The sequence below is a fragment of the Echinops telfairi genome, unplaced genomic scaffold (assembly GCF_000313985.2).
Source record: "Echinops telfairi isolate 266 unplaced genomic scaffold, ASM31398v2 ScPeMD7_7410;HRSCAF=8448, whole genome shotgun sequence".
NCBI classification, from domain to species: Eukaryota; Metazoa; Chordata; class Mammalia; order Afrosoricida; family Tenrecidae; genus Echinops; species Echinops telfairi.
In genome coordinates, this window is record NW_022111310.1 from 15,400,970 (window position 1) to 15,414,832 (window position 13,863).

The 13,863-nt window shown below is 35.2% G+C and overlaps 1 protein-coding gene across 1 annotated transcript in view; it reads right to left on the bottom strand.

Annotated features, from left to right (window-relative positions):
- Positions 1–13,863, bottom strand: part of SHOC1 (shortage in chiasmata 1) — an 80,759-nt gene that overhangs the window by 59,874 nt on the left and 7,022 nt on the right. Inside the window, 4 exon segments of the mRNA XM_004711035.2 lie at positions 114–215; positions 3,911–4,064; positions 5,772–5,883; positions 7,114–7,276. Of these exon segments, the coding sequence (XP_004711092.1) occupies positions 114–215; positions 3,911–4,064; positions 5,772–5,883; positions 7,114–7,276 (531 nt within the window).

The window sequence follows — 13,863 nt, forward strand, 5'->3', positions numbered from 1 at the left end:
AGCTACTTTACAGTTGATTGTACATATGAATATATTGTAGTTTTATATCATATAAATCACAAGTAAACATAGGTAATCACTGGAAATATTAAAAATGTATTCATAATTTTCACCTCTTTCACTGTACTCTGGTTCACCCAGACTTTGAACTGTCAAAATGTCTTTGGGACTGCATGTTACATCCACAGTATCACTTCTACCCTTGGTAGTAAGATCTGAAAAGAAAAAGAAGAAATTTTACAGTAGCTAAATGTACCATTAAACTTTTTTTTTTTAAATCATTTTATTAGGGGCTCATACAACTCTTATCACAATCCATACATACATCAATTGTATAAAGCGCATTTATACATTCATTGCCCTCATCATTCTCAAAACATTTCCTCTCCACTTAAGCCCCTGGCATTAGGTCCTCATTTTCCCCCTCCCTCCTCGCTCCCCCCCTCCCTCATGAGCCCTTGATAATTTATAAATTATTATTTTGTCATATTGGTAAACTCAGTTTTTGTGACCTTGTTCAGTGGCATTTTCCTTTTACATCAGCAGTTCTCAACCTTCCTAATGCCGCGACTCTTTAATACGGGTCATGCTGTGATAATCCCCAACCAAAAATTATTTTCATTGCTACTTCATAACTGTGATTTTGCTACTGTTATGAATCGTGCAACCCCTGTGAAAAGGTTGTTTGACCTGCAAAGGGTTGCGACCCACAGGTTGAGAACCCCTGTTCTAAAGTGTTTCACTGCTTTATTGTAGGTAATTTTTTTCTTTTACCCAATATTTAGGAGTTCCTGGATGGTGCAAACGGCTAAGTGCTTGGTTATCTGAAAAGCTAGTGGTTTAAAATCTATCCAGAGGTACCTCATAAGAAAGGCCTAGTGATTGCTATCTGAAAAATCACAGCCATTGAAAACCCTGTGGAGTTCAGTTCAACTCTGAAATACATGGTATCCCCATGAATTAGAAATTATTTCGTAACAACTGTTTGTCATGGTGATGGTAGATATTTAGGTATCTGAAGGATATGCAGACTTAAGAATAGATGAACGGGCATTCTGTGGTGCTCACCTTCCCGACATGATCGCTGAAGACAAATGGGTGCATAAGCAAATGTGGTGAAGAAAGCTGATGGTGCCCAGCTATCAAAAGATATAGCATCTAGGGTCTTAAAGGCCTGAAGATAAACAAGTAGGCATCTAGCTGAGAAGCAACAAACCCACATGGAAGAAACACTCCAGCCTGTGTAATTATGAGGTGTCAATAGATCAGGTATCAGGCATCAAAGACCCAGAACAAAAAATCATATCAATGTAAATGAGGGGGAGCGCAGAGTTGAGACCCAAAGCTCATCTGTAGACAACTGGAGATCCCCTTACAGAAGGGTCACGAGCCAGTCAGGGTGCAGTATAGCACCAAAGAAACATACAACTTTCCTCTAGTGCTTTAATGCTTCCTCTGCCCCACTATCATGATCCCAATTCTACCTTACAAATCCAGCTAGGCCAGAGCATGTAGAGAGGTACAGATAAGAGCTCCAACACAGGGCATCCAGGACAGATAAACTCCTCAAGACCAATAATGAGAGTAGTGTTACCAGTAGGGGAAGAGGAAGGTGGGGGCAGAAAGGAGGAACCAATCACAATGATCAACATATAACCCCTTCTCTGAGGGACGGACAACAGAAGAGTGGGTGAAGGGAGACAGCGATTGGTGTAAGACATGAAAAAAAAAATTTATGAATGATGGAGGGCTCATGAGGAAGGGTGGGTAGAGGAGGGGGAAAATGAGCTGATACCAAGGGCTCAAGTAAAAAGAAAATGTTTTGAAAATGATGATGGCAATCTATATACAAATGTGCTTGACACATGCATGGATTGTGATAAGAGCTGTAAGAGCCCCCAATAAAATGATTTTTTAAAAATAAAAATAAATGAATTTTAAAAAATAAATTTAAAAAAAAGAATAGGAGAACTAACTATTCTTCTATGAACATCCTTCTTACTCCCTGAGCTGTCAGTCAAAATGGCCAAAGGGAAAAAAATAGGAAAATCTATATCCACAAACCACAAACTTCAAAGATTAATAGTATTTAATCTTCATCAATATAAGATGCTTTCTCCCTAAATACAGGATAGTTATGTTCCTTACACAAGAGGTCTTCAAAAGTTTGTGGGATAATTCCATGATCTTTTCATTCCATTTCTAATGCACTTTTTGAAGCCCCTTTTCATGACAAGATCATCATCATCTCTCTCTTTTTAAAATCTAGGTTTCAGAAGAATTTTATAGAAATGTACTGCATCAGTGTAGCGCCCTTGTGTTCTCTACTTCTGTTATAATATTTTTATTCGAAAGTAATCTTCCATGATTTCACTTTCCTCTTTCACAGGTATAAATCAAACATAAATGATTAACATTTAGATAAATTATTTTTGCCTATTTCTTGGAGTTGGTTTTAGAAAGGCACACTTGCTTCTCTTTTGGATTTGTATCTTGCCTTTTTCTTGTGAGCTTTTGGTTCTTTCTTCAAGTCCAGTGATTTTGAGTTATTTTTACAGGAGATCTATTTTTGTCCTATTGAGAGTTGAGTTTAGTTCTATCAGAGATTGGGTACATCCTTGTTCAAATTTATTAATCCGAAACAAAGAGGAAAAAGAAATATCTTTTACTTTTGGAATCAACTTGATGACAGTGGTATAGTTTTATTTACTATTTGCCCATGGACAATAATGAAGGTGCTACCTTGTTGCAGGTAACTTTAAGGCCGTAATAAAGTTTTGGGGGTTTTTTGGTTGTTGTTGTTGTTATAAGTCCAAAGGTATATGGGGCATTGCCCGCCCCCCCCACCCTTTAATAACTTATATAACCTCCCTTATAAGGAGCCATCCTTGTAAGAGCAATAACTGTTTTATTTAGTATAGCAGTCAAAGCCTACTAAGGGCTGCGATGGAAACAGTGAAGTCACTTCAGTGAATTTATTAGTCACTGCTGTTCTATTAGCAGCCGCAGAGTTGATATGCGTATCCAGCTAATAAGTCTGTACCTCCATATAGTTATGAGCTTTGATATATTTTTAGTTTCTGGTATAGATTTCATCCACTTAGTTGGCTTTTAATTTTCTTGTTATGAGTTGTAGGCTGATCAGTAATTCCCTTGAATTACTGTAAAAATGTCTTTCTTCACATTTGTGATCTCTTGATGGCAAGCATCTTTGTCCTTTATAAATATCATCTCTGTTCTTTGTGACTAGTATCCCTGATATTATATATATTTTATCATTTCAACTAGAATTTATGAAAGGAGGTTTAAATATTGGGGCCCAAATATCCATTAACAATAATGCAACAATATTTGCTATGATTAATTGGGCCAAATCCATCTAAACTCTAGATTACGACACTCTCAACTATCTGATTCCATAGCTTACATAACTTTGCCCTGAGCTCCCCAACTCCACTGCCATCAAGTCCATTCCAGCTCAAGGACGCGCTACACAGAATTTCTGAGTATGTGCATGTCTTTACGGGAGCAGACAGTCTCATCTTCCTCCCAGGCAGCTGCTGGTGGGGTGTCGACCAGCACCACCAATATTCAGCATAGATGGATAGTATATGTCTTTGTATATAAGGAAAAAAATCTTAAATGAAAATTGGTATATTAATAAATGTTTTCACTTTATTTTATGTTATAATTACTTCAAAACAGATTCATTTCATAGAACTTGTAAGCCTGAGAGCAATATAGAGAATGTGAAGAGGTGCATCAATAATAATTTTGAGATTTAAATGTGAAAATGCAAAAATATCTTTACAAAATCTAGAGATTAAGAAGAAAGTTTAATGAACTAGAACTTTGTAACAAACATTAGTATGTCTTTTTTACAATAATGTACTTTAGAATTAATTCTCACCTCTTTGGTAAGTGTTTTCATTTTTATCTGCATAATTTATTCTTTCTGGCATTAAGTATAATGGCTCATTCAGTTCTGGGAATGATGGATTATCAACATCTTGATTGAGGCTTGTAGATATCAAGAATTCACTCTCAACAGACAAATCTGATGACTGCAATATAAATAAAAAATTAAAAGGTGTTAGAGAGATTTACCCAATAGTTTTGAATTTACAAAATTCAAACTGTAAATTTATACCTTAATACCATATCATATTTTGAACTAAACTCATGCCCCAAATTGTTAGTGCTATACATTTTATAGTTAAAAATCAGAAGTTTAACAGCCAAAGTTATATTATAAGCAATGTTCTCCCTAAGTAATGTCTTTTTTGTCCATTTACCACACTAATAAAGTATAATATCTTTAAGTGTAGAAATATCTTCTTCAGGGTTAATAAAAATATGTAAAACTTTGAAATAAAAAATAACCACTGCAGCAAATGAGACATGGTGACCAAGAAGAAGTGAGAAGGGTAGATGAAATGAAATGGATCTTTCTTGCACTATATATTGCACAATATATTTCTCTTCATTCTTATGGAACTGGATTCCCCAACAAGTTATGCACACATAACTCTCAGTGTTAAAAGGTGGTAAGGATGAAGGAAAGAGGCCAGATGGTGACATAATATTTTTACCATATGTGTGAAAAATATTAAATGTGAGTAAATTATTTAAATGCCTTAGATTCACTATATGCATGTCCTTTGTAAATTTAAAGAAAAGCCCCAAATATAAAGTGTTTTAAGTTGTCTGGGAAAGAATTAATTATGTAGATTTTTCTAATTTATATATAACTAGATGTTTGATCTCCTTAAGCTGCCAAAAAATTATTTACACTCTCAACTCCCAGAATTCTTTGTACAATAACATAATAATGATTTTATGTTCTGGAAAAAGAAGGTCTGTGTTTGAAAAATTTGACCTTTATTATGAAAAGGTGTTACCAACCTTAGCTCACTAACCACAGATAGCACCTGAAATTCAGTGTTGAACTGTCTGTATTCTTACTCAATGAAATCACTTCTCTTATAGTTCAATTACTATTTGTTTTGTGTGTAGCTCTAAAATCACGATTTGTAACTCCAGTTTCTAATTTTTACATTAGATACGACCACTTAATATTCTATACCAGGTATATAAATTAGAATAATATGAAGAGGTTTTAAAATCCGTGTACCTAGACTGGGGGAAAGATGAGGCTTTCCACACATATAGAGTTACAGCCTCAGAAACCCACAGGAGGCAGATCTACCTTGTCCCATAGGGCTGCAGTGAGTCGGGATCCACTCACTGGCAGCGAGTTTGAGGTTTTGGATACCTAGACTGCACATCAGGTGCCCTAATGGTGTAATGGGTTACAATTTGGGCTGCTAATTGTAAGGTCAGCAGTGTGAAACCATTAGGTGTTCTGCAGGAGAAAGATGAAACTTTCTGTTCCTGTATCAATTTACAGCCTCGGAAACCCCAAAGGGCAGTTTTACTGTCTTATTGAGTCGATGTGAGTCAGAATGGACTTGGGCAGTAAATTTGGTTTTGTTTTGGAGGCTGTACACCAAACCAATTAAATCAGAATACACATAGGTAGGAACCTGTCTTCAATATTTATTAGCACTTCCCAAGTAATTCCAATGAGTAACCAAGTTGAGAACCATTGTCCAGGAAATAAATTCAACTTTTAACCTGACTTTCAACCCATTATGTCTTTTTAATCTGATGACAGTAGGAAGTCTCTAAGTTTGTGTGTGTGTGTGTGTGTGTGTGTATTTAAAGTGTACTTACTACATCTATAAGAAAATTATTGAAAGTATTTAAACATCATTTTAACCTACTGTGTCCTCTAGTTTCTCCAGGCAAAAGTTCTCTTTGTATTTGTAAAATTCGTCTTTCTCATTAACTTCCATATTCTCTTGAAAAGAGAAACATTCCCTTCAAAAACAAAGCAAAAGCCACCATCTAATGAGTATTTATTAAAAGCATGGTACATACTACATGTTCTGTTGAATGAGTGAATGAATAAATAAAACACATAGTTTATCATGTAAGGCTGGATTATTTACTGAACATTATAATTTGCAACATACTAGATTATTGACACATAATCTAGATATCATACAATTCAAGAGTCCAATCATATCCAGAAGAGTTGTACAACTACCACAAAAATTTTTAGAACATTTTCTTCTTTCTTATACTCACTGTTGTACTCCCTATTTCCCCCTCCAGCTTCTTCTACCATACTCTCAAGAAACCATTAATCCAGGTACTGTCTCTTTAAATTTACCTATCCTGGATTTCATGTACAGAAAAACATACACACAAAAATAACTAACAACAGTAATAAAATAAAATAGGGAAAAGCCCCAAATGAAAAGAAAGTAGAAAATATTAAAAACAAGAACAACTTAAAAATGGGTCAGAAGGGAGATCAAACCATTTAAGGTGTTAAATTTTAGCCTAACCACATCAAACCATTTAAGGTGTTAAATTTTAGCCTAACCACATCTACCATATCCACTGAAAATAATTGTTTGAGTTCATTATTTTGGGCATTCTAGATTTCCTTGAGCAAACAAAGTGACAAACAAAATACTCTTTGTTTGACTATGTATTATAGTCTGACTTTGGAAATATAATGATCATAATGAAAATGTTCAAGTTTAAAAACTATTAATAGCATACATCTTCATTATATTGTTGTTTCTGTAGCATATAGTCTTGAGTTATTTTGAATGAGTAAAAGATATGGTGACAGGCTAGACTAATATGTATGATTATTTAGTGGAAGAGGGCATGTAAAACTTTATTAAATATTCAGCTTAAATATAAGGTGTTAAACAAGTAAATAATAGTATCAAGAAATAGTTGTAGTGGCCCAAATCCAAAAACCAATATAATTTTTAACAAAACAGAAAATGAAAGTGGCCTGCTTTCATCTTAGTCTTCTAGATTAGTGTACATATAAAATGCTTATATTGTACTTAATGATACATTTTGGAGTTTTAACCAGAATTGTAGCCAATCAAAATACATAGGGATTAAATTGGAGTTTAGGTAAAGCAACAATAAAATATCAATATTAATTACATCTAAACTTGTAAGCATACAAAGAATATTTACTCCTCTTAAAAATATTTACATCATTGAGCACTATAGTACCTGGAAAAGTTAGATTTTGTAGACATCTGTTCTTTGAAATCTGAAAGAGGACTCTCTACTGAGAACAGTTTTAGTCTCCTCGATTGACTATTCAAAGTTGGTAAATTACTTCTGTGGGACATCATCTCATTTACAGAAATTTCTTCCTCATCAATAAAAAAATCTGAAAAGAAATAATGGAATAAGAAACAAACCTAAAAGTTATACAAAGAAGACTAGGTAATATCACTAATCATTCGACATAGATTTTCAAAAAAAATTTTAAATCATCAGCTGTCCCTTCCTTGTACCACGCATATAGAGCATAGGTAAAAAGCTCAGTAAATTTTAATATTGAATACACTGACATATAGTTAAATAGCCTGAGTTTTACTAATTTCTCCTTTATTAATAAAGATTGGCTTAGTCACTGGAGGATTGTGTCTGTTGGCTAAAGATTCAAAAGAGGCAAGGGTAACACAACAACAAATCCTTGACCTTACTGCCATCATGTTGATTCCAATTCATAGCAACCCTATAAGCAAATTTATAAAGAAATAAAAAGCATTTGACTTTCATGAGCCCTAATCTCCTCTTCCCTATATTATGTTACCTCTGAAGGTGTCCATGGTATCTCCCAGATACTCTGACATATGGGAAATGGAAATGGTCTACAATGACTACAAATGAGACCAACTCTGACTCTATCACTCTAAAATTATTAATAGATGAGTGCTAAAATGAATTATAATGGAAATGATATAGCAAAGTGTCTACTTGAGAAGTGTGATCTACCTTACATATTCAGAAACATTACTGCTAATAGTTAATTACTGGAATACATTGCTCTTCTCTACTCCCACTCTGTCATGCTTGGTTTACTTTAGAATCTTGGTGAATTCTATCAGACTTTTAACAGTTTCTAAGTCAACAAAAAAGACAAAAAACACGCCCCATTCTTCAATAAGTTCCTAACTGGAAGTGAAAAAGGAAGAAGTAAGCTTAGATGAGGAACTATTCTGAAACCAAAGTCCCAAAAGCAACAGCACCTAATGGGAAGTCAAAGTGACTCTGTAGAGAAATAATGGCCTGGGAGAGTAATAGCATAACGTTTTCAGGTAGTGGGCCTAATAAATTTATAGTATGAAGCAGGCAGCCAAGGAATATCCTTGCCTAGGATTTAAAGAAATGCTAATGGAGAACTTCTATAATCTAGCCTCCCAAGAGACTATCCATTTGAACATACTAAATTCCTGATGACACATGCCCAAGAGTATCTCATAACCAATCAAGAAATGTGAGAAAATTCATTTTATATCTAAATAAGGAATATCTATTTAAGTTAAAAAATCATTTATACATTCTTCCCTGCAAGTACAAAAGTAATCATATTAATAGTAAAAATTCAAATGGCATTAGTTTGTACACTCACTTCCATGCTCCATTTGCAAACACAGAAAAGTCCGCCATCTTTCCTTTGTTTAGAGCCTCAGCTAGGCATTTAGGGCAGTTCATGGAGTAACAACCTTATGTCAGTAAAGGAGTCTTGCTTTACGACCACACTTGTTTTTCATAGAACCACATGAGGGCAGTATCTTTACACAAAGGTTATTCACCAAGGGTGCTACTTATAGTCTTACAATGATTATAGTCTTCCCTAGAGTTCTTACTTTATAACAGTTATTACATGTGCTACACTGACATGCGTAAACTGTTTATCTCTATTGTAGAACAGCTGTTACCAGGAAACAGAAAAAGGGACTGTCTGATTGGGAGAGGCCAAGTTTACCACTCTTTGTAGATACTTTTGTCTATCTAGAAAACCCATGATAATTAAATGAAATAAAGATGTTCACTAAGCTATCTGATAACCAGTAAAACCCGATCAAAATCAACAATGGAAAAAACATTCTTAATGGCCACCAATATATGAAATACAAAGGAATAAACATAATACAAATGAACAGAAAGCATATGAAGGAACAAGAAAACTTTATTGTGCATCATTAAAAAAAGGCAAGACAAACCGTATCTTTTTATTATTATTAATCATTTCATTGGGGGCTCATATAACTCTTATCACAATCCACACATACATCAATAGTATAAAGCACATTTGTACATTCGCTACCCCATCCTCAAAACATTTGCTCTCCACGTAAGCCCCTGGCATCAGCTTATTTTTCCCCCTTCCTCCCTGCTCCCCCCTCACACATGAACCGTTGATAATTTATAAGTTATTTTGTCATATCTCACTGTCCGATGTCTCCCTTCACCCACTTTTCTGTTGTCTGTCCCGGAGGGAGGAGGTTTTATGTAGATCCTTATAATCGGTTCCCTCTCTCTACCCCACCCACCCTCCACCCTCCAAGTAGCGCCACTCACACCATTGGTCCTGAAGGGATCATCGTCCTGGATTTCCTGTGTTTCCAGTTCCTATCTGTACCAGTGTACATCCTCTGGTCTAGCCAGATTTGTAAGGTAGAATTGGGATCGTGATAGTGGGTGGGGAGGAATCATTTAGGAATTAGAGGAAAGCTGTATGTTTCATCGTTGCTACACTGCACCCTGACTGGCTCATCTTCTTCCTGCGATCCTCCGTACGGGGATGTCCAGTTGCCTACAGATGGGCTTTGGGTCCCCACTCCGCACTCCCCCTCATTCACAATGATATGATTTTTTGTGCTTTGATGGCCTGATATCTCATCCCTTCGACACCTCTTGATCACACAGGCTGGTGTGCTTCTTCCATGTAGACTTCGTTGCTTCTGAGCTAGATGGCTGCTTGTTTACCTTCAAGCCTTTAAGACCCCAGACGCTATATCTTTTAATAGCTGGGCACCATCAGCTTTCTTCACCACATCTGTCTTCAGCGATTGTGTCAGGAAGGTGAGCATCATGGAATGCCAGTTTAATAGCACAAAGTATTCTTGCGTTAAGTACTTGAGTGGAGGCCCAATGTCCATCTGCACCTTAATACTAAACCTAAAAATACATGCACATAAATCTATTTCCCCATCCTCATATATAAATATATTTATATATGTACATGCCTTTATTTAGACCTCTATAAATGCCCTTTGCCTCCTAGCTCTTTCCTCTATTTCCTTTGACTTTCCTCTTGTCCCACTATCATGCTTAACCTTCATTTGGGTTACAGTAATTCCTCTCGGCTACATTATCCTTGATCACGCCTTACCAGGCCTCGTACACCCTCCTCACCACTGATTTGGATCACTCGTTGTTCCCTTGTCCCTGGGTTTGTTAACACCACTTCCTTTCCCCTCCCCTTCCCCTCTCCCATGTTCCCCCGAACAGTTGGTCCCGTTATTTGCTCTTCCAGATTGTTCATCCAGCCCATCTTATTTAGACAGACCTGAAGAGATAATAACATGCACAAAAACAAGACAGAGCAAAAAACACGTCAGAGCAAAACTAAGCAACAAAAGAAAACAAAACAACAACAACAACAGCTAAAAGCCAATGACAAAACAGAACAAAAAACCCACAACACAACAACAAAAAAAGAAAAGCTTATCATTAGTTCAAGGACTGTTTGTTGGCCTTTAGGAGTGTTTTCTGGTCAAGTCTGATGGGGTGCCAAGACCTGGCCCCAAAGTCTATTTTTTGTATTCCCGACAAACCATATCTTAATTAGAAAGTCTAACTAGCGTGAAAATTTCAAAGAGTCCCGATATCATTCCAATTTCTCAAGAGACTTGTTTTGGATTCTGAGAAAGTGATTCAAACGTAGAACTAGAAGAACAGAGTTGAGAATAGGACAAAGATTATAAAAAGGGTAGTGAGATGAAATTGTCATAATGTTCTAATTATATATGACTTTAAATTATATGATACTGATATACTAAGAGGCAATTCAACAGAACATATTAGAAAATACAGAAATTCTAATGTATGTGTAGTAAATTCTAATTTACTGTTGCTAAATCATTATTGTTGTTAGGTACCATTGAATTGGTTTGGACTCACGGCTACACCATGTGTAATAGAACAAAATACTGCCTGGGGCTGCTCCATGCTCAACATTGTTCTTATATTTGAGCCCATTGTTGCAGTCACTGTGTCAGTCGTTCTCATTGAAGGCCTTCCTCTTTTCTGCTGCCATTGAACTTTACCAAGCATGATGTCTTTCTGTAGGGACTAGTGTCTTCTGGTAAGATGTCCAAAGTAGATGAGACAAAGTCTCACCAGACTGCCCTCTATGGAGAATTCTTGCTGTATTTCTTCCAAGGCAGATTGCTTTGATCTCTTGGCATTCCATGGTACTTTCAATATTCTTTACCCAGACCATTTATAAAATGCATCCAATTTTCCTCACTCTTCTTTATTTAATGTTCAACTTTCACATGTGTATGAGGTAACTGAAAATACCATGACCTGGGTCAGGAACACCTTAGTCCTCAAAGTAACATCCTTGTTTTTCAACACTTTTTAAAAAGGTCTTGTGCAGCATATTTTCCCAATGCAATGCATAGTTTAATCTCTTGGTTTTTGCTTCCATGATTACTGATTGTGGGTCCAAACAAGATGAAATCTTTGACAACTTTAATCTTTTCTCCATCATGATGTTACTATTGGTCCAGTTGTAAATATTTTGGTCTTCTTTACATTGAATCATAATCCATACTGAAGGCTGCAATTCTTGATGTTCATCAGAAAGTGCTTGTTGTCTGCATATCAGTTGTTAATAAGCCTTCTTCCAATCCTAATGCCATATTCTTCTTCATATAATAGGCTCCTCTTATTATTTGCTCAGCATACAGACTAAGTATAACTAGAGGATACAACCCTGACACACTTTATCCTGATTTTAAACCACGAAGTATGTCCTAGTTCTGTTTGCACAACTGCTTCTTGATCCATGCACAGGTTCCACAAAAGCATAATCATGTATTCTGGAATTCTCATTCTTCTCAAAGCTATCCATCGTGCTTTGTGATCCACACAGAATTCCTTTGCATAGTCAATAAGACATAAGGAAACATCTTTCTGGTATTCTTTGCTTTCAGCAAATTCCATCTGATTTTAGCAATGATATTCCTTGTTCCACATCCTCTTTTGAATCTGGCCTGAACTTCTGGCAGCTCCCTATCAAGGTACTGCTACAATGTTGTTGAGTGATCTTCAACAAAATTTACTTAGATGTGGTATCAATGATATTTTTCTATAACTTGCACATTCTGTTGGGTCAATTTAATTTGGAATGGGTACAAATATGGATCTCTTCCAATTAATTGGCCAAGTAGCTGTCTTCCAAATTTCCCAGCATAGAAGAAGAGTGAGTACTTCCAGTGCTTCATCAGTTTGTTGAAACATTTCAACAAATTGGTATACCATCAATTCCTGGAGCCTTGTTTTTGGCTCATGTTTTCAATGCAGCTTGAACTTCTTCCTTCAGTACCATTGGTTCTTGCTCATATGCTACCTCTCGAAATGGTTGAATGTTAACTGGTTCCTTTTGGTACAGTGACTGTGTATTCTTTCCAACTAGGATTGCTTTCTGCATCATTCAATATTTTGTCCATAGAATCTTTCAATAATGCAATGGAAGCTTTCATTTTTCTTTCATGCTTTCAATTTAAGATATGCTGAGTGTTTCTTCCATTTTGGATTTCTCTAGGTCTTTGTACAATTTGTTATAATATTTGACTTTGTCTTCATGAGCTGCCTTTTGAAATTTTCTTTTCAGCTCTTTGACTTCATCATTTTTACCATTTGCCTCATCTATCATATTATTAGCAACAAGTAGCACAAAATCTGTGGGAAAAGGTAAGCTCATTCTAAAAAATGTATGAAGATCAACTGCCAAGACATTTAGGGAAAAATTTTTTTTAAATCATTTTACTGGGGGCTTGTACAACTCTTATCACAATCTATATATACATCCATTGTGTCAAGCACATTTGTACGTTTGTTGCCATCATCATTCTCAAAAGATTGGAAAATAATTTTTATATATACTTTTAAATATATGCCAGAATCTGCAAATAAGGCCATAAAAACTAAAATAATAAAATCTTTATTAATACAAAGAAAAATTTTCTAAAACAGCGACGAAAGAAGCTAAAAAGGGAAACATTGACTAAACTGTTTAGAATAAAATTAAATACACTTGGGATACTGATATTTTTATATATGAAGATAAAACAGGAGTAGACAAAGGAGAGAATTTTTAAAAATTTTAAATGCAAATGGCCAATACATAGCAATAATGAAAAAACATAAATATGAATAATTGTGTTTTTTTGGCTATCACACTGGCTAAAATTTATTACAATAGTAGTAGTAATGTACTTGCTCATGATAAGGCTGGAGTGAACAAAGCATTTCCAAATATATTAGTGGACATGTAGCTAAAAGTACTTAGCTAAGTAATTCCACCTCCAGGAATTTACTTCCAAGGAAATAATTTGAAAAGAAAACATATTCATGTGTATATTCAAAATTCAAATAAATATTAATGCTCTCAAATTGGGAAATATAAGGTGCCCATATAAAATTAAGAACTACGGGCATTAAAAGCCATATTTCTGAGAAAATTTAAATATATGATAAATGTTCCTCAAGTAATGTTAATATTTAAAATAATGTAATTCACATGATCACAATAGTAAATGATATTTCTTGGATTATAGGATCATGGGTTTTTAGTAAAGGGAATTTTGATATATTTAAGTAAAGAAACTAGCAGATTTTTAAAATTAGATACATTTCAATCCTCACTGATTCTTAGCAAACTAGACACAGAAG